The 27,421-nt window shown below is 51.9% G+C and overlaps 1 protein-coding gene across 2 annotated transcripts; it reads right to left on the bottom strand.

Moving 5' to 3' along the window:
- Positions 1-1,278: 1,278 nt before the first annotated feature.
- ADAMTS7 (ADAM metallopeptidase with thrombospondin type 1 motif 7) lies at positions 1,279-27,255 on the bottom strand. 2 transcript variants are annotated; one of them, XM_039361976.1, is made up of 25 exons: positions 26,874-27,255; positions 24,969-25,583; positions 24,086-24,456; positions 22,874-23,072; positions 20,482-20,669; positions 20,201-20,284; positions 19,406-19,530; positions 18,845-18,994; positions 16,356-16,499; positions 15,771-15,915; positions 15,113-15,205; positions 14,182-14,327; positions 13,838-14,007; positions 13,102-13,235; positions 12,318-12,438; positions 11,560-11,804; positions 10,033-10,174; positions 9,148-9,274; positions 8,568-8,781; positions 6,440-8,089; positions 5,896-6,048; positions 4,672-4,845; positions 3,944-4,090; positions 3,697-3,856; positions 1,279-2,891 (listed from the first exon to the last, which is right to left on the bottom strand). In XM_039361976.1, exons 2-25 carry the CDS (start codon positions 25,039-25,041, stop codon positions 2,728-2,730), a joined length of 5,319 nt encoding a protein of 1,772 aa, XP_039217910.1. In that variant the 5' UTR covers positions 25,042-25,583; positions 26,874-27,255; the 3' UTR covers positions 1,279-2,727. The 2 variants fall into 2 exon arrangements, with proteins under 2 accessions (XP_039217910.1, XP_039217911.1); XM_039361977.1 differs by having other exon boundaries at positions 26,929-27,255.
- Between the last annotated feature and the right edge of the window lie 166 nt (positions 27,256-27,421).

Raw genomic sequence — 27,421 nt, 5'->3', positions numbered from 1 at the left:
AACAGATGAATAGGCCAGAATCCATAAAAGCAGAACTCCTATAATCACATGGCACCAATGCTGTTGGCACTTGGCATTGAAAAAGCCAGACTGCCATACAGTGAAGAGTCTTTCTGGGACACAGAAGCTCGGTGCAGTCTCCCACTGAGGCCCTGGTGCCACTGTGGCCACTCACATAGGCTGCCTCATGCCTTCCCCCACCCCCATGACCCTTGTGGCATGGCGGCATTGCTCTACGGCCCAGTCTTCTCCAGGATCCCCCACTCCCCGCGTCCCTTCAGGCTCTGCTTTCTCCAGTAGGCCCTGCAGCCCATCCAAGGCTGCTCTGGGTCACGAGGCTTTGTTCTTGAAGCAGCTTCAGAGAGGCCTTGCCAGCCTTTAAACATGTTGCGAAAGCACCCTCACTCTTGCATGCTTTTCGAAGGCTCTGCAGGCCACAAATGGGCACACCCCATTCTAGTGTTGCCTCTGAAAATTGTACAAGAATGGGGCATACTTTCAAGAACGGTTGTTAGATGTTGGTGAACACTGGCATGTCAACTTCAACATGTGGGCCCTCAGTTTGCATCACCGCACTAAGCCATTCCCCTCCAGCCCCCCCCCGAAAAGCCAGCGAGGACAGCCACTCCTGCTCCACGCAGACTCCCCAGTGAGCAGCTCAGACTGTCAGGGATCCCCCTTTTAATTTCACTCCTCCTGCCCTCAATTTCTGCCCTTCTGGGACTCCTCAGCACTTTAGATCATTCTGGCAAGCGAGATAAGCTGCTCCTTGCAGAGAGCCTACCCCTCGGATCAGACGCTTCCTGGCCCATGGCCAGGGCATCCCGCTGGGACTGCTGCAGCCTGGCTCTCCTTGGCCAGCTGGCCTCCAGGCCCACTGGCTCTTCTACTCCACCCACCACCGTGGCTCAAGAAGCAGCCGGGCTTGGCGACCTCCCAGGTTGATGTTCCTCACTGCTCAGCCGTTTGCAAGTAGGCAGGAGGGCAAACTGGCGTCTTGTTACCAAGACTTGGCCAGGCTGCGGGGTGAGACTTTTCAGGGAGACAGACTGAGAGTTGGAGCATCTGCACCATTAAAATCCCAATCGCCAAGGTGTGAAGTGGAATCTTTGAGAAACATCCAAATTGGCACAAGTTTTGAGCAGTTCCTGATTGACCTTTGCTGCCTTCCAAAGCCACGTGGGAGGAGTTGAATCTCGCTGAGCGAACACGGGCGCGATTCACTCTTACATTCGAGCAGATTGTAGTCCCGCTAAGCAAGCACAGAGACTAAGATGAGATGGGTACAATTTAAACATTTAACAGAAAAACAAAAATACAACAGGATTAGATGTAACTTTGCTATTGCAGTTTAACACACTTGAGAGCTATAGCCTTTAAAAATTTAGAAAGGTATTACAATACTTTTCTCCCAATCAATTTTCAATGTTTCTGATATGTTGATTGGGAAATTTCATCTTAGAATGAGGATGACATTTGGTATTCAGAAGCAGACAAATTAGTCTCGTGGTTAAGGCCCTGGAGTTCATGGATAACTACAGGCCAGTCCCTTTCTCTTAGCCCTAGATAGGGGAGTCAAAACACATCCCAGAAAAAACCAGGGCCAATAGCTTCCACAGCCTGCTACAAATACTGCGCAGCCCTGCCCATGCAGCCACCACAGCCTTCTCCCCAAACAGGCAAGTAGGCAAAGCCATGCCATCCTTCCTTTAAAACAGGGCAATTCTTTATGTTATCTGAAGATTACACAAAGTTTGGACGTGTGGCCTGTGTAGACTTTTAAGGAAACTCCTGCACCATTTCTCCAATTTCAGGGTGCAAGTAAGAAAGCAATGTATTTTTGCCACTATGGCTAACAATGAAATTACAAATGCAGAAAATGTAGATCCGATATCAAGTGTTCTTAGTTCACAAAGGAAAGTGAACAATGCTTTGGGGAGACTCGGTTGTGCAATGAAAGGAGGCAGAACAGCTGCCAGTCAGGTAAGTTTCCCTTTAGTCCCTCACCTGGGCAATTAGGCAGACTGGCCTCTGTCCTGCAGCAGTTACAGGCATCGTTTTGGCTTGCAAGTCTCAGGTGGCCCCACATGGCAAGTCAGGTTGGCACAGGATTGCCAGCCCCGCTGGAGGACTTACTAACCCGCCCACAGCTGGGTGGCCTAGAAACACCTGACCGTCTCAAGAGCAGTAGCACCGTTTGTGTGTGTGTGTGTGTGTGTGTGCATGTGCATGCATGCACAGCCAGCACCGGGATATTTAACTTCACTGTCTGAAGCTCCTCACATCTATAACAAGAAAAATCTTTGTAGTTATAACCCAACCAAATGATCAAATTATATTCTGTGGAATGCTACATGCTCATTTGCATAAAATATAAAAATAGTTGGTTTTATTCTTTTTTTAAAAAAAATCACTCCTCAGGAGTTTTGTGCTGGCCTGCCAACACTGAGTGACTATGACCAACTGTAGCACCAGAGATATTTCTGAGGTGGCTTCCAAAAGCTGCTTTCCTGGGGCCAGGTTGTGTGTGCCCCCGCCAGCTGTTTCCAATGCTGTGGGCTCAAGGCTTCTCTCGCTGCCTGGAGCACAGCTCAGCCACAGGATTGAGCACCACACCAGGCAGAAAATATTGGTTGGTTTCTGAGCACTTGTGGACCGAAGAGCTGACTGGCTGAAGTGGGTCTTCTCCAGCTCTCGCCCACCAGAGCTTCCTGGGCATGGAGGCATTCACTTCCGGGAGGAGCGCTCATCACCACGATCCCGATGGAGCAGGCCATGTGGGTGGCAGGTCTGGCAGCACTGGACACTGACTGCGGGCAGGTGGCATCTTCCCAGCCACAGCAGGGTCTGGCAGAAGCCAAAGGAGAGGTGGTCGCGCTCACAGATGAAGCCTGGGAAGGAAGAGAAGGCAGATACGGGGGGGGGGGGGTATTACACAACCTCACTGAGTGGCAAACATTGGTTTGGTTTATACCTACTTTCCATCTAAGTGGGTTAAGAGGTTCACCCAACCTCCTGCCCCATCAATAACCCCACTAAGCATGTTGTGTAAGCCCAATCAATCTCTGTATCCTTCTTCAAAACAGCAATAGCCCCAAGGATGAGGGCCTTGGTGCCTATTGCTAATGACAGTTTGCCACTTAGTATAAAGTCTCTTTGGGCAGAAGGCCAGATAGCAGCGAGCTACTCTGCAAATGCAGCAGGAATGGGTTGGAGTCAGGTGACATTTGGACATCTGGCCTGGACATCTGTCTCAGATCTGGGGCCTTACACAGGCCAGATGTCCTAGAGAGAGTCCAGCTGTGCGCAAATGAGTTCATCGGTCTTCTGCAGACAAACCAGGTAACCAGCCCAGAGGTACTCCTTCACTACCAAGTAATTAGCCATGAGGCTTAAAGAGGTCTTCTCTCCAAATCTGCCCAAGCAGGCAGCCGTGCCGCAGCCAAACCTTTGCCACAAGTTTCACTGATGCCAATCTGGAAGCTGCCCAGATGCCATAAATAGACCTACCAGTCACCTACATGTGGAACAGCTGCACACAGAACCAACACCAGTACCCTCCTTATTCCGAAGGCCCCTGACAGGCCCAGCCAGAACCTCTTGGATAATTGTCCAAATAGCCAAAGTCCACACACTGCCCTAATAAGGGGCTCTGGGCAATTCAGCCATCAGCAGCCATCCCAGATGCCCACTTACCTGCTTCGCTGTCAGGACAATCCTGGGAATTGCATCTCTGGTTGTTCTCTGGCCACGGTTCGTGCTCACACAAGCTACTGTCTTCTTCTGCCTGTCCGGTTTTTGTGTTCAGGCACTTCACTTGCCTCCTCTGGATACCCTCGCCACACGTGGCCGTGCACTGCAGGGAACAGAGCTCTCTGAGCACTGCTTGCCCTGCGGTGAGGGCACAGAGAGGCTGGGGGCCACGTCACGGAAGGGGGCTTACCTGCCCCCAAGATCCCACTCTCCACTTGGTGCAGGGCTGGGTGTTGCACAGTCTTGTACTGTTTGGCCGGAGGGCTGGGTCACACCTCCCCAATCCGGGACACGTCACCAGGCGCTCTTGCTCACCTCCTCCACACAGTTCAGAGCACTGGAAGGGTGGAAAGAGGCATTGGGCTGAGAAGCCGCTGGGATGGCCAGGCATCCTGGTGTTCCCTTCCTGCTAAGCCATTCCTGCAGCTCCAGGCCCTGGGCCAGTCTTCAACGGTGGAGCAAATGTAGCCAGAACACACACACACACACCCCAGAAGTAAGCAAGCCATGAATTGCTGGCTTCCAACTCCACTGAAGATATTCTGGAACTGCAGGAGCCATTTCTTGTGCAGCCCAATTCTCCTTCTTGGGCATGCTGGGCTCCAAGGTTTATATGGGGAAAAAGCAGGAGAATCCAGTGGGCTTTCCTTCAGAGGGAATCATCACCCAGCAGAACAATAGCTGTGAGTTAAAGCTCTAGCATGTCAAACATGCCCTCTCTCTCTCTTTCTCTCTTTCTCTCTCTCTCTCTCTCTCTCTCTCTCTCACACACACACACACACACACACACAAATCCCAGTCTGTCCAATAGGCCAGCTGGCTCTTACACCGGATGTATGTCTTGGGGGACAGAACTAGCGAGTAAGGGTCCAGGCTGCATTCAGAGTCTTTCCCCACTTCCAAAGACTTCCAGCTCACCTCTCTCCAGGTGGAGGTGTACCAACTTAGACAGGGCTTGGTGTGGCACGGCAACTGCATTGGAGGCTTGTATGAGGCAGTTTGGCAGTGAAAGGGCCGCAGAGGTCGCTGACCCCGTGTATCAATGCAGTGGATGCTCCGAACCCTCACACCACCTCCGCAGGTCTTGGAGCACTGGCGACAAACCAGAAAGAGCACAATCAGAGCAGAACATGAGCCACGTCTTCTGAGGTATGGCACAGAGCAGAAACCTGGCCACCAAGAACAGAGGTCTGCCTTAATGCCAGGAACCCACTGATCCTCGGGGATACTGACAAAGGCCATCCGGTCCAAACTCTGCTCAGTGTTGGATTTACCACAAAGGGTGGAAGGAGAGCAGTCCTGCAGATGGCTACTCAAAAGAATCCCTCTGGAGGCCATTGGCTCGTCCACCAACTAACTTTATGGAAGTTTCCGAAAAGAGCTGGTTGGAAATCGCTGTTTTGCCATTTCTACCTCCTGTTTTTAGGCCTGCCTTTGGAAATAACCAAAAAACATGTATACTGGTTCCTGCTCGAGAGATCTTCCAATCCTTCAGGCCGATTCTCACCTCAGATATTTAAGCATCTGGTTCGCAGCCAGAATCTCCAGCTCTTGCCAACGTTCCTCACAGACAGTAGCTAGTTGGCTAGCTAGATCCTCATTCTGGATACATTTCCCCTCAGAATTGAACCTAATACGTTTCTCTCCTGAAATACTGTTTTTATCAAGTAACGCCTTTGCCCAAGTCCATTGAAACAGAGTAAAAGAAAACAATCGATGTGCATCTAGGTCAATTGCAAAGCCATTTCTGGCCAGAAACATTTGCTAGCACCCTGGATGATTCTCCACATTTCCTCTCTAGTCGATGCCAGAGAAGGAATCAGGGAATGCCCTGTGAAAACATCTTCTCTGCTCAGAAAACACTCTTGTTGACATGATTCGCTGGCAATGCTCACTCAAAGGAGCGCTGGGGGTGGACGGGGGCAGGAAGGAACATCAAAGAGTCCGAGTAGCTTCTCTTCACAAGATCTACCCCTTGCCTTTCAGATCAGAAGGGAGGGAGAGTTAAGCTAAAACCCACGTCAACTTATAAGTAATCTTGGCAGAGAGCCGAGGGCAAAAGGAAAAATCCACGGGACAAAAGGATGCGCACTCCCATGCACAATTAATCAAAAGTCTTTGTTTGGCATTAGGTGTGTCTACCTTACTCCATTTCCCAATGTGCCACTTGGAACACGGCCTCAGATAACATCGCCGGGCAGGAGTGGGCTTTGTAGTCAAGTCACAGTCGTCCTCTTTTCCGGTGCTGCAGTGCACAACCCTCCAAACAGCCCCAAGGCCACAGGTTGTAGAGCACTAGGAACAACAGGAATCCCGTCAGCCTCTTCCCTTTTCCAAAAGGAAGTCATCCCGCCTCTCCTTCTGGGCTCTCTGGAAAGCGCTGGAACACCAGCTGCGCCCCCTCCCCAGGGACCCCATTCCTGCCTCCTTTCCCCCTGGCCGTCCACGAGTCACAGCTGGCCAGGAGGGAGGACACTCTTTGGACAGGTTTCAAAGCCAAGCCCCAGTCAAGACAGAAGACTGTATTTCTGCAGCCTTCTAACTTTCTGTCTTTTGAGGTCCACAAAATGACCCATATCGTAAAAAGAACTTGGCTGAGGCAAGAAGGGAGAAAAGGGGAGAAGCAAAATGATTGGCTGGAGATCTGCCCACAGTGATAATACTCTTAGTTTTTCTGAGAACTTACCCCACTCCAGTTTCCAGCTTCCCAGCTAGCGTTGAGAGCAGCTATTGCAATAGCAGCAGCAGGCACTACAGAAGGTGCCATCTTCTCTCCTGGTTCCTGAAACCTCGCCCCAGGCCCGCCAGCCCCTCCTTTACTGCTGGCAATTGGCACATGGGGAGGTGGACTTTCACTTCTGCCTCTGGAGAATTCCCGGTCCTCAGTGGAAGGCATAAGCTCAGTGTCCAAATCTGTCTTAATCTGATTCATTTGCTGCTGGTTTGAGGGAAGCAATGGAGAAGGAGAAAAGTTGGGAAAAGGTGAGCCCCGATCCAAAGAGTTTGATTCAGTTGGTATCTGTGGTGTCAGAGGGTCTGGATGGCGAAACGTTCTGCTGAATCCCGACAACTGGTATGCAGACGTGGAGAAAGGCGTCCCTGACGGAAGCTCAGCGGTCAGCGAGGGGGTCTTCTGGAGAAGGTCCCATCCTGAGGGGCTGCTTGCCTCCAGAACAGAAGCAGGCGAGGAGGCTTCAGCAGAGGGAGAGAGATGATGGGCGAGGTGGCCGGGTGGCCCAGTTATTCTTGCCGTTGTCGTTGCAAATGAATTTACCGGATTTTCTTTCACTCTATAGGCAGTAGCTGTATTACCTTCACCAAGGACAATGGCTCTGTCTCTATGCTTTCTGCTGGTTTCTTCCATCAAATGATTATCGCTGCTATCACTGAGGTTGGGAAACTTAGGGTCCTGCATCCTTCCGCCAGGATTTTCTGTGCTGCTAAGAGTACCAAATTCACTTCTCCAATAGTTGTCCTTGGCAGAAGACATTGTTGGAGTAATTACATCCAAGTCAGGAGAGCTGGTGGAGGAACCAGGTCTTGCAGTGCTGTCTTTCAAAAAAGTAGTTGCAAAAGGAGGTTCTTGAGTAGCACCACCCAATACATGGTTGTTGCTCTCCAAAGGAGAGGACTTCACTGTTTTAGTGGAGGGGAGATTGTCCGAAAGTGATGGCTGGAAGTTTTCCCGATGAACTGAAGCGGAAGAGCTGGCGGCAACTGGGGTAACAAAGGGATCCTGTAAAGTGCCAGTTGTGCTACTGCCCTGAACGTTATCGTGCACCTTCTCATATTCCTGCCCAACAGTGGGAAAGGTGGAACCTTGATTAGCCAGCTTGACTTCCAGGTCTGTGGTGGGGGAAAGATCAGGAAGCGTTTCTTGGGGATCCGCCTCCACCTTGTGAAAAATCTTGACCCCAAAGTTGGGCTTCAAATCTTCCTTTCTACTGTTCTTTTCCTCAACCAGCTCATAAACCAAATCCTCATGAAAATTGATAAAATTATAATCATAATAAAAGTCATCCACAAACACATTTCCCTTCTTATGGTTGTTGGGGGGGAGAACTTCCCCTGCAATAACATTTTCAGATTTGGGAGCTGAAGGACTAAATTTGGGGGCAGGATAATTGGGGATGAAATCGATTTCGTTGAACAGTTCCTGGCTTGAAGAGCCACTTCCAGACCAGTCGGGAGCAGCACCCTCCGCCCGACTCCAGCAGGGGGGAGCCCAGCAGTCGAGCTCAGCGGCCGGTCTTTCCGCTGGATCGCACTTGGCTCTGGTGTCCGTGGGGCAGAAAACGGGGCGCCTTCGGGTCCCTTTCCCACAGGTCACTGAGCACTAGAAAGGCAAACCAGAGGAGTTCCAGAAGCGAGTGGCTGCTAGCCGGAGGCCCTTGCCAGAAGCAGGGAAGACGGGGGAAAAGGAAGCTGGCCTCCACCCTCCACTTTCAGAACTTGGGGTTTCAGAATTAACCATGCTCTACAGAAGATAAAATTTGATTGTGGGTCAAGGGACAACTTAAAGAAAAGTCTAGCTCAGGATAGAGAATTAAGGCTAGAAGAAGGAAGAGGCTGCTTTGCTGAGGGGAAAAAGGCGATTTGCAGAACTTTGGCTGGTCCCACAGTTCAAAATTAGTGAAGACTGACATTTTGCCAAAGCAGAAATCGTGTCCCGCCTTGGAAGGGGAGGGTCAAGGGCAAAAAGACAGAAGAGAGGCCCAAAGGGCTAGGAGAAAACCCACAAATTCCCACCAGGCCTCTGTCCTTCTTCCTGACATCCCAAGGTTCCTATAACCTTTGCGATGTGATTCTCTCACCTTTGACCAGTTGCCCGTGACCCACGGTGCCAAGCAGAGGACTTCGCGGTTGCAAGCGGCTGTGGTCTCTGGTTTGGTGAGATGTTGACACTTGTCTGGCGGTAGAGCTTGCTGCTCATCCAAGGCCACGCTCTGAATGCAGAGGACGGTCCTCTTCATCAGTCCAGAGTCGCCACAGGTGGCCGAACACGCCTGCCACTCACCAGCCCACCACCTGTGGAAACCCACAGACTGAATGAGGAGGTCACCACGACATCCATTCTGGACCCACACGGGACCTTTTGCTATATCCCGGACTGAGCATGTGCAAGTCCCTGAACCTATCCTCAGAAGTCCAGAGGGTGACCTGGAGACCCTTTTGGGGAGACTATGGCCAGCTTCCTCACAAAGATGGTCTCTGCAGGCACAGAGCTGGGTGCTGCCATAGAGGCCCAGCCTCAGGTTATGGCTGAGCCCCAAGCTCTGCAGAATTGGCAGAGGAGCATTCTTCTCCCAGACGTTTATTTTTGGGCAGAATTTTTCCTTTCAATGGTGGAGCATCCTACAGTTTGAATAGCTTTGGGCAAGCCCAAGAGCTGACCTGGCTGGACATGGTTCCTTGTTGCAATTCCTTCGCTGGTCATCAGGCCGGCTAAGAGCATCACAGTACCGCTCCTCCACAAACCCAGCGGCTTTCTCAAGGCAACGCACCATCTGTCTCTGGACCCCTGAGAACGGGAGGAGAGAGCGCTTAGGGAGGGAGGGAGGGAGTCTATCTGCGCACATGCCAAGGGGCAAGGATACATGCTGGGCACGGCTTAACTGGGGACAGAACAAAATCCTTTTGTGTGGTGTTGTGGTTCTCACCTGTGAGCAAAAGTCAGAGAGGAATTTGAGTTCTCCCATGACTTATAAACTTGCAACTTAATTTTCATTTCAAGTTGAACCCGAACCTTGAGTTCAGTCGCAACTTGGAATCCCTCTGCAAATGTCCAGGCAGAAGTGCTTCTGCATGTATGCTGGGTTACACTCCATTCCTTTGTGGGTCTTAAATTCTGTCTGAAGCACAGTCAGGCTCTCTCCAGAGGAATCGGCTGCCATCATCTCTTTGCTGGTCTCCAATGAGCAGGGCTATGCCAAAGAAGCCCCTTCCCAACCCAGACCCGGGCCAAGCCCCGCTCTTGTTGCTGCTGAGCTCAGCTTGCTGGGCTGCTGCTTCACTGGCCAGGAAGATTTAAAGCTTCCTGCACTGTTTCATAAGATCCGACCGATCTGGTGCCTCAAAAGCAGACCCTGTCACGTGAGAAGCACACATTCCTATCCTGATCCTGACTGTTCTTTTAGAATGGAGAGCCGGATGCTGGCTCCCCTGGTCTCTGAACTGCCCCACAGCAAGAACCAGTCCAATTTGACTGCAGCCGGACAGTTGCTGCTACTGCTCATGCCGCCAAGAAAGCAGCTTGCTGTCCAGCAGGCAAGTCCTCACCTGTCCCACAGGTAGCTGTGCATTTTGTCCAGGGTCCATAGTGCCAGAAGAACTCAGCTGGAGCAACCGAACTCTGATTCCTGGACTCCTGCTGGATGGTGTACTGATAGCAAACTCCCGGGTTCTTCTCTTGAAACAGGAGCTGAGGGCAAGCAGAAGCACACTTGAGCTAAGCAAACCAGGATATTGGGGAAACACAACAGTGAAGCATAAGGCCTCAAGAAAGGATCCCTTTCCCTCAAGGCCATCTCCACAGCTCACTACAAAATGTACAATAGGCTTCCCCCAAAGAACTGGACACGATCTCATCGTATGAATTAATGCATCTTCAAATTTCCTGAGCAGGATGTGAACCTTTGACCTCTGAGGCATTTTTCACAAGATAAATATAGAAAGGAAAGGAGAAGGAGAATGGAAGATCTGGCTTTCTTCCTGAGGGTGAGGAGAGGAGGTGGGAGGAAGTCTCATTTGTTCCAAGGCTTTTCACAGCCAATCAAACCCACACCAAGAAAGTGGGGAGACTGGGAAGGACGTGTTCTAGCAGGGTTAGAAGCCCAGACCGAGAGCCTCTGAGCTCCTCTCCGAAGTATTTCAGAGTCTTGGGCAACAGCAGGAATAGCTACGTGGGTGGAAGAGAGCTGACCAGCACCAAGCATCTCTTAAATCGCTTCCTTTGTTCTGGATCTCACAAGTGGCTATTCAGCAGAGGAACAGAAGCCAGAAGAGGAACGTCGCTCCTTGGCTGAAGGCAATGTTCAAGCAAACTCCTCCCAGTGAGATTAAAAGCCTCCCAATTCATTAAATCCAGGACTTCCTTCTCTCCAAACTGAGAGCGTTGATTTTAAAAGTAACTTATTTGATTAATGTGCTGGCCAGGCTTATTACCGTCAGGGTCTCAGAGGGGTCCCCACATTAACACCCGTCATTGGGAAAGTAGGCGCTTCCCCACCTGACCTGAACGCCTCCGTCTTTCCCTCCGTTCAGCACCCTCAGACCCACAAAGGGAGTCTCTGCTCCCAAGGCATTTGTGACTGTCTGCAACGGCCTGCATCATTCACGTTCTCTTTATCTGGGCTTTATTCTTTCCCCTAAAATTCAGCCCCCATCCAGCTCCCTGTTAATGTCTCAAGATCACCAGTACTTGGCGAAAAGAAGAGGTCTGCATCCAAACAGCAGAGGACAATCTGCCCCCCCCCCCGATCCCACCGGACTCTGTTTTCTTGACTAAAAAAAGGCACAGATATAAAACCTGAGAATGAATGCAATGTTGTTGGTCCCGAAGCCCGTCTCTGCCCCTGGAGAACCCCAGGCTGACTTCAAGCTTTCCAAGCAAGGCTGGGAAGAAACCCTGCCACTCCTGCTGTTCTCCAAGAGTCCTCTGGGCAAATGAACTGATGGCTCCAACTCCATGGCAGCCGTCTACGGCACAAGCAGCCTTGCCCAAGCAGTGACCTAAGCACGGAACTTGCCACCCTCCAGCCCGTTTCTCGTCCTCCAGAGCCCGGCTGCAAATCCTCCTTTGCCTACCTGAATCCAAACGGGTTCTTCTGTGGGCCCTGGAGAAGTCAGGTTTTCCCAATTTCCCATCCTCTTGTAGGTGAAGGTGGTCCCAGCCACCTTGTAGTCGCCGTTCCACTGGATGGTCCAGCCACCATTCAGGAAGTATTTCTTGGGGTCCTCACTTCTCAAAGCCAGGAAGTTCTCTGCTTCGGCCACCTCCACGATCTGGATCTCACGTGCTCCAGCCGGGATCAGGCCAACATCAACGTAACCTGTTGGGATGCTGAATGCTTGTCACCAGCAGGCAACAAGGGAAGGTCCTCGTTCCCACCAAGTGAAATGGACCCACTCTTTCCACGGCTACACAGGGAGCCTCCTAAACGTCTCCCGAGAGCTTCTGTCTATTCTAAGGGAAATCGCTCTCAAGGAGGCCCAACCACCACTGGAAAAAGATGCGGTTGTGCTTTCGCCAGAACTTGCAAGAGGTCAGGAAATCCTCCTGTACTCCCCAAAGGAAGGCATGTAAGCACACATTTCATGGGAAGCAACAGCCCAGCCACTTCTATGAGATCCACTTCCTGCCCAATCCTTTGGGATCACAGCATTTCAAACCTCTCCCCCTTACATCCTCATTTGTCCTAACCCTTCCTGACACAGCACAGCTCAAATATTAAGAAATCTAGAACTTCTCAGTTTTACAGAGGAGCAAAGAATGGTAAGAATTCACAAAACTCTGAAGCCTTCTCCTGCCCACACCAGCCTTCCCGAAATGAAGGCGCACTCACCCAGCCCCTCGCTCTCCTCAAAGGTCTTCTTAACTGTCTGACAGGTTGATCCATCCCCCTGGCACACACCACACCGGTCCTCCACAGCATAGGAGTCAATCTCATAGTCGCAACCAATGTTCTGAAAGAGATGGGGGGGCAATGGGCACCCTCCTGAGCCCCCTCTGGGAGAGCCCTGCCTTGCCATCCTGGGTGCCACCTGAGAGACAGGTGCTCCCTTGGCGGGAGCTCTTCTCAGTTGGGAAGGAGCATCCGCCACCCCAGCTCACCCCCTTGAGGACAGCAGCTGTGCTCCCCGTGCAACAGGACCAAAGCTGTAAACATCCACTCTCCCCTGGCCAGTGATTAAGAGGGCCTTAAAACACCAAAGCCCTCCGTGCTCTTAATCAGTCCTGCGTGAAGAGCCTCCAAATGGGGTCTCAGAGGATTCCCTTTCGGCACCCCAGTCTGCTTGGGCAGAGCCACCCAAGGAAGGGGCAGAGCCGGCACGTTTGGTTTCTTCTTGGGTCGCATCCAGCAACCCCAGGCTGCCTCGTTTGCATCTCTGGGCTACTGCACCACGGGAACCAAGCCCAGGTGACTCAGTAGATCACGAAACATGGGCAGCTGGAGTAACTGAGGTAGCCCTTCTCGAGTCAAGCAAGAGCAAGCATGCTGTGCTAGCAGAACCACCGCCTCCTCCTTTCCTTGGAGTCTACCATGCAAGCCCACGGTACCATCCACCCTCAATAGGTGAAATTTTAGATATGCCGGCGGGGGGGAGAGAATCCCCCCACACGCCTACCTTACAGATCCCGTTAATGCACCTGTCTCGCTTGCCGCTCCCTTCATAGCACGGGGTCCCATCAATGGCAGCATCACGAAGCTTTTCAGCAAAGTACTCCTTGTCGGGCCGACAGTGCAGCTCGCAAGGGTTGCCTGCCGAGACCAGAGGAAAGAGCCTGAGGGCCCAGGAGCTCCCGCCCCAGGCCTGCCAGCAGGACCCGCTGCAGCGCAGAAGCCCCAATGAGAAAAGGACTCCGCGACTCACAGAAATGGCTTCAGAAGCAATCAAGGGTACAGGCGGCCTGGTGCCCACAGGCGAGAGCACAACTCTGGGTGGTAGATATGGATTTTAGCGCCCACCGGATTCTTCCTTATTTCTTATAGAATCACAGGGCTGGAAGGGACCTAGGAGGTCTTCTAGTCCAGCCCTGCCCAAGGAAGGGGATCTTATACCATCCCGGACAGATGATTGTCCAATCTTTTCTCGAAAACCTCCAGTGATGGAGCACTGATCCAGCTCTGGAAGTCACAGAGCACTCGGGACTCTGCGGGGTGAGAGCACATCCTAGAATGTTAGTTCATCTTCTGGAAAAGGGCAGCTTTGTGACAGATTTGTGCCGGCCACAAGAGCCACCTGGGGAACAGGTAAGTCCCAAGGGCACCATTTGGTAAATGCCCCCTTGCACTCGTTACCCCAATTCGCACACCGCCTCCCTCCGGGCAGACACGCGATCCTCCGCTTGAGAGAGGCTTACTGGCATTGGGGACGGGGCTCCACTTGTAAAGCTTTCCTTTGTAGGGCCGGTGGTCAAAACGGCTGCACTGGATCTGCCGAAAAGAGGGCTCCCCTGCCGGACACGGCTGTGCGTTGCAGACCCTGAAGCGTTTCCGTTCTCCCAGGCAGTATCGCCCACCATACTTGGGGCTGAGGATTGGGGAAAAAAACCCAACTCATCTGCTTGAAGGAGAAACCATCCTCCCCAGCCTGCCTAACTAAGCAAGTCGGGGCTGCTTCCCTGAAAAGGCTGAAGGCCAGACGGGACTGAAGGAAGAGTCCCCCGCAGAGGCCTGCTTCTTGGGCAGGTGACCAGTCACTCACGCAGGATTGTTGCATGGCCGCTCCGCGTTCTGCACTCCAGCCCCACAAGTCCGGGAGCAGGCCGTCCAGGAGCTCCAGCCTGTCCAGCCTCCATGGACAGACTCTGGGCGGTACCCGACACTCACACACTCTCCGTTGAAGCACCACTGGAACAAGCAGAGGCCCATCGGTGACTAAGAGGTCTGGGGTGCTTCCTGAAGGGGCGGGCCACCTTTCCAGCCCATGGCTAGTGGACGTGTCACTCCCTCCATCATGCACTGTTAAAAGGAGGGTGGTGGCTCATGTGGTCAGAACGCTGGGTTGACAATCTGCAAGCCCGCTGCCAACGAGACCCGGGTGCTCTTGGAACTGGCCACCTGGCAGGAGCAGAACCACTTGCCAGTTTTAGCCAGGCAGCCATCCAGAAGGGGGGCATCAGCCAGGACACTAATGCTGGCACGAGAACCACCCTGTTCTGTCACTCTCACTCTTCCGGCAACTCCTAAACAGGCAAGCAGCCTGCCATGAAAAGGGCTCAAGAAAACCAGTTGCATTCAAGAATGGCTGGAGTGACTATGGCCACCCTCTTGGACATTCCAGGAGAGAAAGCTGCAGCTGCCTTTTAAAAGGTGCCAAAGCTTGTCCCTCGCTGGACATCTAAGACAACTGCCCATCAGACGCTGTCTCCCCACACCCAGCCGGTGCTCAACAATTAAGGGAACAGCATACATTGTGCAGTTGGAGATGCCCTTCAGCTCCAGAGCATCTTGCAAAGCATGCCCACTGAAAGAGACTTCTGAGCAGAGTTCCGTTTTGCTCCAGGGTTTGTGTTGGACTGCGAATGCCTCCCTGTGACACGGCATGATTTAGCCAAGATGGCATTTGGGAAGCAGCTGCAGGGCTGAGGCTTTCTGGCCCAGAGGCGGGCTCCATGCCAGATCCCAGGAAATACCTTGTTCTCATCACACTTGGTGCCGTCGACAGCTGCGTCCAGCTTGGAGTGACATGTGTTCCCCACAGAGCACCAGAGGGTGTTGCAGACGCTCTGCGGAAAGAAATAAAATGCTCTGAATTTGTGGCCGGGGCAGGGAGGCCGAGCTGCTGACAACCCTGCCGGGAAGGTGGCTCTCTTCCTCTCCACGTGCAGCAGCAGGGCAGGTGGGGACCTTCCTCTTCCCAAAGGCGGAGGACAGGAGAAGGAGGCGGACGATGCGGGCTGCCCTTTCTAGGGAAAATGTTGCGATATTCCTGACAGATCCAGACCTCGCAGGAGGAAGGCTTCTGTCCCCTGCTGCCTGCCTGACAATTTTAAATGTACAATTCAAGAAATGTTTTCAATCCATTTTTGTAAGCTTTTAAAGATCACGGCAGGTACAGAAATACATACACCACATATTCTCTGATCCAGTGTTTCTCAGCCTTGGTCACTTTATGGTTTGTCCATAAAATCTTAAAGTGACCAACCTTGGGAAACTCTGCTCTAATCCGGTCCAAAGTCACCGGCCGACACCACCTCGTTTTCCTGAAACGCTTCTGCCACCGATGGGCCCCTCCTCAGAGGGACTTTCCCCCAGGGCCAGGACCCCCTCCGTAGTCCGCCCCCCCCTTACATCCATGTCATCGCAGTAGGTGGAGTAGGCACCATACTGGAGCCGGCACTGGTGGCTGACATCGTAGAGGACTCCGGGTGGAACTGAGGGGAAGCCGATCACGTCCTTGGCTGGGGGGTCATCCAGACAAAGCCCCCAGCCCCGGCTGCAAGGAGGCACATCAAGTAAGCAGGAGAGGGAATGAGAGAGGGAGGGAATACAATCTGAAAAGAGTCCAGAATACAGCATCCAGGCGGGTGACTCTCAACTCAGGGCACAAGGAGGGGGAAGGGGAGAGAGAGACCTTTCGCCTATGGAAAGCCCCTCCCCCAATTGCACCCCCTTCTGCTGCGACCTCCATCTGGTCCCCTCAGCCCACACAGATCAACAGGGCTTTCTTAATCAGAATAGAGCCAAAATGGTATAGGGTTTCCTGCCCGGGCAGGGGGTTGGACTAGATGACCTCCAAGATCCCTTCCAACTACCAACTTTATTATTATTATTACCGATTGCTCTAAATGCAGCAGCAGAAAAATAAAAGGGGTGCAGAAGACTCCCCATTCCGCTGCCTCCTGAGAGAGCGGGGGGGGGGGGCGGTTGACTTACTCCAGGAAGCGTGTGATGTATTCCCTGCTGCAGAGAGACCAGGTGAGGGGCGAAGTATCGTACAGGAGCTGCGGAGACATGATGAAAGGCCTTTTCCCAACTGGCTCACAGTCATTGCCGCTGCCGTCGTGCTGAATCCCAAAACTGCAAAGGCACAGCCCCCAGAGGAGGTGAGACACACATGCACTGGGGCGTCAAAGCAGCACCCCAGAGGTCTCTGGAGAGTCAAAGGAAGGACCGGGGAACAGGTTGAGGAAATCCCTTGTGGCTTCCAGGCATGTAACAGGGGAGCAAGAGAACGACACACACACCCATTAAACATCCTGCTAAGTTCCGTCCTGAGTGGACTGAACAAGTGGGCCTGGGGGAAGGGGGAGGGGCTTTTCAATCAATGCCTACATCTCTGGAGACACTGTCTGTTGGTGAAGGCAAGTTCCCACTTTGCCAAGGCCTGTGTCATTTTGTGTGTGATTGAAAAGGGTAAGGAGCAAGCCTGGGGGCAGGAGATGGGGTGGCAATTGTATCAACGGGGGTTACTGGGCCAGTGCGGAAGTGTCACCACCCAGAAATGATCACTAGATCTACACTTAGAACCAAACAACTTGCAAAGGCCTTTCATGAGATGGGGAATTCCGGGGACAACACATAGTAATAGTAATAGTAGTAAAGTTGGAAGGGACCTTGGAGGTCATCTAGTCCAACCCCCTGCTCGGGCAGGAAACCCTACACCATTTCGGACAAATGGCTGTCCAGTCTCTTCTTAAAAACTTCCAGTGTTGGAGCATTTACTGCTTCTGGAGGCAAGCTGTTCCACTGATTAATTGTTCTCACTGTCAGGAAGTTTCTCCTTAGTTCTAGGTTGCTTCTCTCCTTGATGAGTTTCCACCCGTTGCTTCTTGTCCTGCCTTCAGGTGCTTTGGAAAATAGCTTAATTCCCTCTTCTTTATGGCAGCCCCTGAGATATTGGAATACTGCTATCATGTCCCCCCTTGTCCTTCTCTTCGTTAAACTAGACATACCCAATTCTAGCAACCGTTCCTTATATGTTTTAGCCTCCAGTCCCCTAATCATCTTTGTTGCTCTTCTCTGTACTCTTTCTAGAGTCTCAACATCTTTTTTACATCGTGGTGACCAAAACTGGATGCAGTATTCCAAGTGTGGCCTTACCAAGGCATTGTAAGAGTGGTATTAATACTTCACGTGATCTTGATTCTATCCCTCTGTTAATGCAGCCTAGCACTGTGTTGGCCTTTTTGGCAGCTGCAGCACACTGCTGGCTCATATTTAAGTGATTGTCTACTAGGACTCCGAGGTCCCTCTCACAGTTACTACTATTGAGCATGGTGCCACCTATGCTGTACTTGTGCATTTGGTTTTTCTTGCCTAAATGTAGAACCTTGCTTTTTTCACCATTGAATTTCATTTTGTTAGTTAGTGCCCAGTGTTCAAGTCTGTCCAGATCCTTCTGTATCTGAAGCCTGTCTTCTGGAGTGTTGGCTATTCCTGCCAGCTTGGTGTCATCTGCAAATTTGATGAGTTCCCCATCTATCCCTTCATCCAAATCGTTGATGAAGATGTTGAAGAGTACTGGGCCCAGAACAGAGCCCTGGGGCACCCCACTACACACTTCCCTCCATATAGATGCAGTTCCATTGAGGACCACTCGCTGAGTACGGCCGGTCAGCCAGCTACGGATCCATCTGGTGGTGGTTCTGTCTACCCCACATTTTTCTATCTTGTCAAGTAGTAGGTTGTGATCTACTTTATCAAATGCCTTACTGAAGTCCAAGTAAATTATGTCCACAGCATTCCTCTGATCCACTAATTTTGTCACTTGGTCAAAGAATGCAATAAGATTTGTCTGGCATGATCTATTTTTGACAAACCCATGTTGGCTTTTAGTAATGACTTTGTTTGCCTCTAGGTGTTCGTTGATTCGTTGTTTGATTATCTTTTCCAGGATCTTCCCAGGTATTGAGGTCAGGCTGATAGGTCTGTAATTTCCTGGATCCATTTTTTTTCCTTTTTTGAGGATGGGAACTACATCAGCTCTTTTCCAGTCCTCTGGTAGTTCCCCTGTGTTCCAGGGTAGTTTTTGTACACTTGGTGTCTCTCCTCCCATGACCCCTTTAGGTGAAGATGCACTTTCAATACCTTCTGTCAAGCCCTTGTTATTCAACCATTTCTCCCAGAATTTCCTTGACGTGACTCATAAAAAAGGAATGGAGTAAGGTTGCAGAAACCTCAACAACTAGACAACTTTCACTTCAGAGCCCAATTTACCTCTCAGCTTATTAGGGAGAGACTTTTTTTGGGGGGGGGGTTAGGTTTCCACTGAAGGACCCTGTGAACAAGGATGAGGCACACCATCTCCCTGGGGCTGAGACATGTGGATGTCTCCAGGCTCTAAACATGCTAGTGATCAACCTCTACAAATCTCTGCTCAGTCTTAATCTCGGACAGGCCAAGATGCCCGGCTGCAACCTTACCTGTGTCCCAGTTCATGGGCCACGGTGAAGGCCAATGGAAGACCCGTGTCCTCGTTCACGTTGCAGCTCCGGTGTGGTTGGCACATGCCAGAGACGTGGGCCAGGCCCAATGTCTCACATGGTCGGTTCATGGCAGTGCAGAGATCCTTCCTTTCCGAGTCAGGGAAACACACACAAACACACACACAGAGAGAGAGAGAGAGAGAGAGAGAGAGAGAGAGAGAGAGAGAGAGAGAGAGAGAGAGAGAGAGAGAGAACAAAAAAGAGGGTCACTATACTGAGCAAGACCCAGCTGGGTTGAAGGAAAATAAATTGGCAATTGGAGAACTCTAGGGAAAAAACAAGGGCCCAGCTCAAAAACAGAAGCAAACCAACATGCTCAGACATTTCAGATCCAGTTGCAGGACACCGGCACAGTGTGCCTCTCAAAATACTGTAAGACTGCTTTGTAATCTGGTGTCAGAGCCCCGTCTCCATCAAGAACGTTCTCTCTTCAAAGGAGTTCCTCACTTTCAGTGAGACTGACAGATGTTAGAGACGGCACTGAAGTCACGGGGATACCTGGTGAGCAAGATGGCGACATCATGGTGCAGGGGGTGAGCATCCCCCTTGGGGTTGATGGCTTTCTGCCACTTGCAAAAACTTCTCAAGGTGTTGTCGGCATGGTGGCTAATTTTCAGATCCTCCTACGTAAAGAAAATTAGAACCCTCAATTAACAGACAGAGATACTGCACTGGTATGATTATTATTGCCGACAAACTATTGAAAAGCATGAAAAGCAAATAAAAGCTATATCTATACCAGGGGTAGGCAACCTTGGCTCTTTTATGACTCGTGAACTTCAACTCCCAGAATTCCTGAGCCAGCCATGCTGGCTCAGGAATTCTGGCAATTGAAGTCCACGAGTCATAAAAGAGCCAAGGTTGCCTACCCCTATCTATACATATAAACAAACCCAGGGTACATAATTATTATTCGTAATTCCCCATTCTTCCAAAGCTGAGATTGTTGAACTCCTATAAAGATTTTATCTATCTCAGAAATTTGGAACAAACATAAACACCTACTGAATGTATCAAGACAGCAAAGCCAAAGAAATTCATGTGCAAAAAGGATTTTAGTAGCTGTCTGGATCAGCTTTCAAACAATGGCTAATGGCTCTTTGTAGCTAGCATTACAAGAAACCTAAGAAGGCAGTGAAATTGCTGCAGGAAGAAACAAGGGGACGCACAAACTACGGACCACCACAGAGGAAGGTGAAACAGAGGGGTGGAGACAACAGAATGAATATCCTCAGCTTTCTGCAGAGATGAGCAGATGCAGCTCTACATCATGTCTTCTCTGTTTCTTCTTACCTCTTCATCTTCCAGAAAGATGAGACGCACAATAGAAACGTGGACCGGGTTCCCAATGCTGGCATCATGGAATAAACCAGCCACCTGCATATTGGAAGAAGTGGAGTCCCTCAGTGAGCTCTGCACATGAGAAGGGAAGTTCTCTCCTGGGCCACAAACGCATCTCAAATGTTTCGATCAATGAAATTACCCCAAATCTCTCCTGCTCTTTCCCCAGCTGAGAGTTGCCCTTTGTCTGTTCCACAAAGGAACCACAACCAGCAACCTTTCGCAATGCTCACCATGTTCATGACTGTCAGGACATACTTCTCAACATGCCGGCTGCCGTGGTATTCCACCATCTTGGTGTCAGCCACCACCAGGGTCTCCACCCACTTCTCCTTACTGACCGAGCGTGGCTTGATCCGCCGCTTCCTCTGCTGCTTTTCCTCCCAACGCTCCCTCGACCTCTCTGAGCCATTGGCATATTCTGGAAATTGGAGAAGACGGGAGACGATGACATCCTAATACGGCTGGCTCCCTATCTTCACAGCTTAGGCCAACAACCGTCCTCTCCCAGGGTCTCCCAGGGGATCTGAGCTTTCCAGCCATTGTGCTTTAGAACTGGAACCAGGCTCTGTCCTTCATACCCACCCACCCCAATCCAGGAGTCACAGTGCCACCACCACTATCTGTTATGCCCGTTGCCCCTCCAGGTCCAGGCCCAATTCTGACCTCTCCTGCCTCATAACCCACTACCCCTTTAGTTTTCAGATCTGTCCTGGGCCGCTTTTCATTTCCCCAAATCAACCCACTTCCCCCACTTGAGGCTACCCAAGGACGAGGCAGAAGAAGGGGGAAATGTGGCTCCTATCCTCTGCCTACCCAACTTGGCTGCTGAAGGCCCTTCTCTCCCCCTCCTTTTATCCCACTGCACTAATCCTGGGAATCCCTAAAGGATGTTATTTGTTTTGGTGCTACCGCCAAGCCCTTTACTGGTCTAGAAATCTTTGTTTGCCTCCCATCTTTCTTTATTACTAACCAAAGGTGAGTAGGTAGAATGTGGGGAAGGTATGGGATGATGCAACCATTCTGTTCACATTTAAAGAATATTTAACTTTTATAAAAGAACTGAACGTGGGATGTCCGAAGACTTTGCTAGTTAGCCTTCTGGGCACTCACGCACGCCCACTGCCCCCAGGAGTCTCGGGCCCTCTGAGCAGCCCCTCCCTCCAGAACATAAACTCAGAGGAGGTGCCCACATTCCCTTGCTTTGATTGGCAGTTTCACCACCCAATCATCGCAAATACCAGGTAACTGAGGTCAACTGAAGACTGCCTCCTCCTCCCTTGTGCCCACCCCTCGGGAAGAGGCAAAGGGGGCTGCTTGGACACGCTTGAGCCTTTCTGGGATGCAAAGGGTGGCCAGTCGCAGGGCTCCTTCCTTCTGTCTGTCCCCACTTTCTGAAGGGGGGGGGGAAGGAATCCTGCTGAAGTGCATTTTTCCCAAGAAGCCTAATCCTGTTTCTTCTACGTGGGCTTCAGCAACCTTGAACACAATAAACAGAACTGCATCCTCCATGCTCAACCATTTCCCTCGCCCAGTGATTAGTTGGATGTTTTAGGTAAATGAGGGCATTGTCTTATTATGGGCTGCCTTCTGCAGCTGGAAGACTAAACGCCATGTTCGGTTTACTACCGATCAGACTGAGGAAGGAAGGAGGTCCGTTTCTTCTAGAGAAAAGGAGATGCCACAGAGGCAAAGCCTGTGGGCCTCTGCTCTGTAAACAGAGCAGGGGTGGGGAGGGGCTCGGGCCGAACAACAGCTGGCCAAAAGTTCAGTCCTAGAAGAGAGGTGGGTGTGCCATCAAATGGTTTCTGGAAGAAACTATTTTATAAAAGGAAAAGTTTACCACTACTTGGATTTGTGTGAAAATGTTTTCCATGACAATCATCAGGAAGAATCTGGGAGCACCATTTTTGTCTAGCCCATTTTATTAAAAGGCATAAACTGACGAGCTCCACCCTTTAATAAAACTGATTAGTCAGAAAAGGTGGACTCCTTTTGATTTTGGGCTCGCACAGCTCTGGTCTTCCTGTGACAGTTAAATCCACTGGAAATAGGATTTGCTTTATTTAAGCTCCTTCTTCAGATTTTTCTTCAACCGTAATTGGAATCTTCTCTTTGTGCCGGGAACTCAAGTCTCCTGAGCCTTTAAGAAGAGACTGAACTGGCCCAGGGTCTCCGGCTTGAGCAGAGGGTTGGACTAAGGTCTCCTGCTCAAAGGGGTTTAGACTAGAAGACCTCCAAGGTCCCTTCCAACCCTTCTATGTTGGGACCAGCACGGAGCACTTTTGCACCAGAGGCCTCTGCCCTGGAGGACTGGCAAAGCAGCTAAACTCTGTCCCAAGCCCCCACCTACAGTGGCCCAAGCCCCCCCCCAGGCAGGTGGTTTCCCAAATGGCTAGGGATGCTGGAGGGGAGGAGAATTTCACCAATAGCAGCAAAGCTGTAAAGACCTCCCCATTCTTGGCCCAGGAAAGGTCAGCAAGAGCTGGAGAAATGCGCCTTAGTACAGCCATGAGGGAGAGCCAGAGCCAGTCTCAAAGAGAACCGCTCCTCCCTCGAGAAAGGGATTTCAAGTGACAAAGAGCCGGCTAGGAGCCACAGGACTCCCAAACCAGGAAACATTACCTTGCACCCCACACATCCTGACAGAAGCTGGCTGCTTCCTGGCTCCTTTCGTGCTCAGGACCGAAATAAACTCTTCAGCTTCGTGCTCCCAAACATGACGTCGAGATATCCTGTGTGGTTGGGCTGTGCCCTCCCTCAGGTTGCTGGGAGCCAGTGGCTCAATTAAGAAGTCTTGGCCAGCCAGGTGAAAGACGCCTTTCTGGAGAGGAAATGGCATCGGTTCCTAAATGCTCTCAGTCTGCAGAAAGTGTCAGGCCACTTCAGCATGCAGGTTTTCAGCTCACTTGATTGCAATGAGCAGGAAGATGGAAGAAGCATCTCCTTTCTTCTAGGGATGGACAGAAGGGGACGGACACACACACACACCGTTGGGAAGCTAAGAGAAACTAAGCTAAGGCATGGGGGAAACTTTGCTTTTTGAGACTGCTTTCTCAACCAGGGCTGGCTGGCCTGGGATGACTCAGGACTAAATCAGGGTTTCTCAAGCTTGGTTCCACAAGAACTTGATGGGGCTGCCTGAGAGACGAAGGGCAAAAAACAAAAGCTTTCCACTCAAATGCAGCCTGTTATTATCACTAGAGCTTTCCCTCCCTGTCAGGGATTCTGGTTTTTGAATGAATGAATGAATGAGCAAGCCTGAAAAGATTTGAGAATTACTGTTTTAGACCCAGAAGCCAGCGGTCCCCAACTTTTCTGACTCTGTAGACTAGGTGGAGAGGGGATGGTTTCATAAGGTTGGGGACCCCTGCTTTAGAGCCTATGGAAGCCGGAAGCCGTGTCCAGGGTAGCCTCCCTGATCCTGGGGTAAAGACCGACTAGCTTTAAAACAGAACTGAAAGAGGCACCCTAAGAGCCCCCCCCCCCAGGCCCTTGTTGCCCTACGCAATTCTCCTCTGCACCTCTTACTCCCTTGTGCCCCGTCTAGATTGGGGGGGGGGCAGGTGGAGGAAAGGGCCAAGTAGAAGCAAAGGAGGGCTTCTGTGGAAGGGAATTCACGAGGGTGTCTTCTACAGAATTAACTAGAGCAATATATTCCTAAGCACAAAGAAACATCTGCTTATAACAAACCAAACTGTGAGATGCAGTTGTGCTGACTTCACAGAACAATGATTGTTATACCAGATGTTGAACAAAGGAGGAATTCAGCCAGTGGGAGGGAGAGGGTACCAGAACCACGGCCTCCCTCCCTCCCCTTCCACCCAAGACACTCACCAGCCCATCGCACGTGCTGAGGGCCGCCAGCCCACTTTCTTTGTCCCCGTTCTGAACAGACCCGATCATATGACACGGGTTCCGGCTGGACGCTTGAATCCGGGCCCGAGAGATGCCTCCATACCGCTTTTCAGTAACAAAGCCGGGGGCCAGGAGGTGAGGGTTGAGGCTCAGGTTGAAGCGCAGCTGCTGCCCTCGGTGAAAGAGGGCGTAAAACGCCCCCGGGCGAATCCGTGAGAAGACGGCCCTTTTGGACAGCGGGCGGTGGGACAGGTTGTAGGAGAGGAAGGCGCCCCTCTCGTCCACTCTGACCGGGTACACCACCTCGTGGTCCTCGTAGCCAGGATCCGGGCCCCGGGAGGGTTCCGCACCTGCAGAAAGCCCTTCGAGTGACGGGGGCGGGGGAGAAGCGGCCTCCCGGGGATCCGCTCCCCACACTTCGGCCTCCCTCCGGCAGGCGGTGGCTCCCCTCGCCAGGGGCCAAAGCAGCAGGAGGTCAAGGCTGCCCTTCCCCACTTCCCGCCAAACCCATCCCGATAAAAAAAAGTCACCGCTCTCCTCTTTGGGGGTGACGGGGGGCTCTTCCCGCCACCCCCGCCTCGAAGGGGCGGCGGCTCCTGCAGGGGCTGAGCCGGGGGCGGCGGCGGAGGGGAGCCAGCCAGCCAGCCGGCCGGCCTTGCCGAGGACAATGGGCGAAGGCTGCAGGACACCCGCACCTCTTTGTCGCCGCCGCAGCGCCGAGCCGGCTGGCCGGAGACCGCGCAGCGCGTCCTCGCAAGGCGCCTCCGACTTCCAGACGGGCTGGTGGCGCCCGCGGCCCTTCGCCGGCCGAGAGGCAGCCCAGCGCCGGGTGCGGCTTCGGGGCCGCCTCTCCCACACCCACCTGGGGACTCGGCGCGGCCCCCCCGGGCCAGGACGGCGGCGGCGGCAGCCACCACCAGCAGCGCGCGGGCCATGCGGGCGGGCCGGCCTCAAGGGGCGGGCGGGAGAGGCGCCCCCGGCCTTCTCGCTGAGACGCCCCTCCGGACAGGCCGGGCGGCGGGCGCGGCTCGTGTTGCCTCTTCCATGCCGGCGGCGGCAGGCGCAGCGCCCTCCAGCCGGCTCCGCCCCCGCCTCGCCCCCGGCCGCCTTTCAGCTGGGCGGGGGGCCAAAGGCGGCTGCCGGACCAGGGCGCGCCGCTCGCCCCTCCCGCTCGCCCGTCGGAGGGGGCGGCGGCTGGACTCCCGCGCGCCGTCCAGCTTCGAGGGAGGCGCGCCTCTCTGGTGTCCTCTCGCCCGGCTTCCTCGGGCTTAGCCGTCCAGCGGGGGAAGCGGGAGGCGTCCCGGCCGGCCCAGCCTTTGCTCGCTGACGGCCGCCTTCCCACAGCCGGCTTCGCTCTTAGACTTTATTCGGTAACCTCAATTGTGCAGAGTTGGGGGACGCGGCGGGCCACACACCGACCCTGGAGGTTCAGACAATGTGCTGAGCAGTGCTTGGCTGCTCTATGATGCCTGGGACGCTGAAGGAGAAGCGGAGAGGCAGAAGTGAGTCTCTTGGTTGAGACTACCAAAAAAAGAACATTAAGGTTAGATTAGGCATGTCCAACCTTCGGCCGGTGAGTCACATGTGGCCCTAGTCCAGGGGTAGGCAACCTTGGCTCTTTTATGACTCGTGGACTTCAACTCCCAGAATTCCTGAGCCCACCATGTTGAGGGGAAAGGGAGTTTCCAAGCTGAGCCATGCTGGCTCAGGAATTCTGGGAGTTGAAGTCCATGAGTCATAAAAGAGCCAAGGTTGCCTACCCCTAGCCTAGCCCTACCCTAGACAGCTAGTAATGTGGCCTCACAAGATCATAAACTTTTAACATTATGTGATTTATATACATTAACGTGTACTGTAGTTAATGTATATGTGGCCCAAGAGAATTCCTCGTCCCTCAGTGCAGCCCAGGCAAGCCAAAAGGTTGGACATTCGTAGCTTACGGCATGTGAGAGTGCAGCAATCTTTGTTGTGAAACTCATTTGTGTATTTTGCAAACTCCGCCAATTGTGGCACATTCATTAAATCATGGCTGTCAAAAGTTGCATTGCATTCTGTGGTTATTTTGGCCATAATGGCCAGAAAGGGACTACAAAGAACATATATAACACAGGGCATGAAAAGAGTGCCCTCCTGGGGCTATTTTGGGCATAGCAGCCTGACAGGACTACAAAGACCATACATAACACAAGGCATGCAAAGAGAGCCCTCCTGTGGTTATTTTGGGCGAGATAGCCTGAAGGGGACTACATAGACCATATATAACACAGGGCATGAAAAGAGTGCCCTCCTTTGGTTATTTTGGGCATAGCGGCCAGAAAGGGACTACAAAGACCATCTATAGCACAGGGAATGCAAAGAGTGCCCTCCTGTGGTTATTTTGGGCATGGCAGCCTGAAGGGGACTACAAAGACCATCTATAGCACAGGGCATGAAGAGTGCCTACCTGTGATTATTTTGGAATAGCAGCCACACAAGGAAATAATACTTACCCCAAAGAAGGCAAAAAAGTCAGGCTTTCCTAACATATCACAAACTGTGTTGGTCATTTTGGGGACAAAGTCATCAGAATACGGCATTACGTCGACCTAACTCTTTTCTAATTGCAAAATGGGTCAAACCTCAGGCCCTACTCTTTCCTTGCCCAAAAGAGGGCAAAAAAGTCAGGCTTTCCCAAGATATGAAAGACTATGTTTGTTATTTTAGGGGCCAAGTCATCAGAACGCAGCCTTAGGCAGGAATAGCAGCCACACAAGGAAATCAACCTTACCTGCCGACTTCCAGTCACACATGCACAGTAGTTCTCCACTGTCCTACACACTGACCTCCCCGGGATGGCCAACTTCCTGTCCGTTTCTGTGGCCGTCCTTCCACTTCCGTTCAGAACGACCTACTCGGCATGGCCGACTTCCTGTCCCCAAGGAGGCGGCTGGATGCCGGTACGAGAGACTGGGAGGCTGGGTCTCTTTGTGCCCTTTCCACTTCAGAGGGAGAAAAACAAGAGGCCAAATTGGGAACATAGAGATACAGTTCATATGTTGGAAACATAAATTTCAGAGATTCTTTCTCAGGCTGGCTGTGGAATTCTGGGAGTTGAAGTCCACATGCCTTAAAATTGTCAAGGTTGAGAAACACTGCCTATCTTTATTAACGGTATTAACACCTTATTAATAGGGCCAGGGGAGGCCCGTTTGCTGCAGCGCAGGCACGGAAGAAGAAATCTGCTTCAAAAGCCTTAAACCTAGTTAATATTAATAAGGTTTTAATAATAAAGAATAACCTTAAAATGCCATTGAAAAGTTTTTTAATGGCTGCTAT

Source organism: Crotalus tigris, unplaced genomic scaffold (genome assembly GCF_016545835.1).
Source record: "Crotalus tigris isolate CLP2741 ecotype Arizona unplaced genomic scaffold, ASM1654583v1 scf7180000019364.2947544272:3078424, whole genome shotgun sequence".
NCBI lineage: Eukaryota > Metazoa > Chordata > Lepidosauria > Squamata > Viperidae > Crotalus > Crotalus tigris.
The sequence above is the reverse complement of the archived record's forward strand: the minus strand, read 5'-3'. Positions and strand labels throughout refer to the sequence as shown.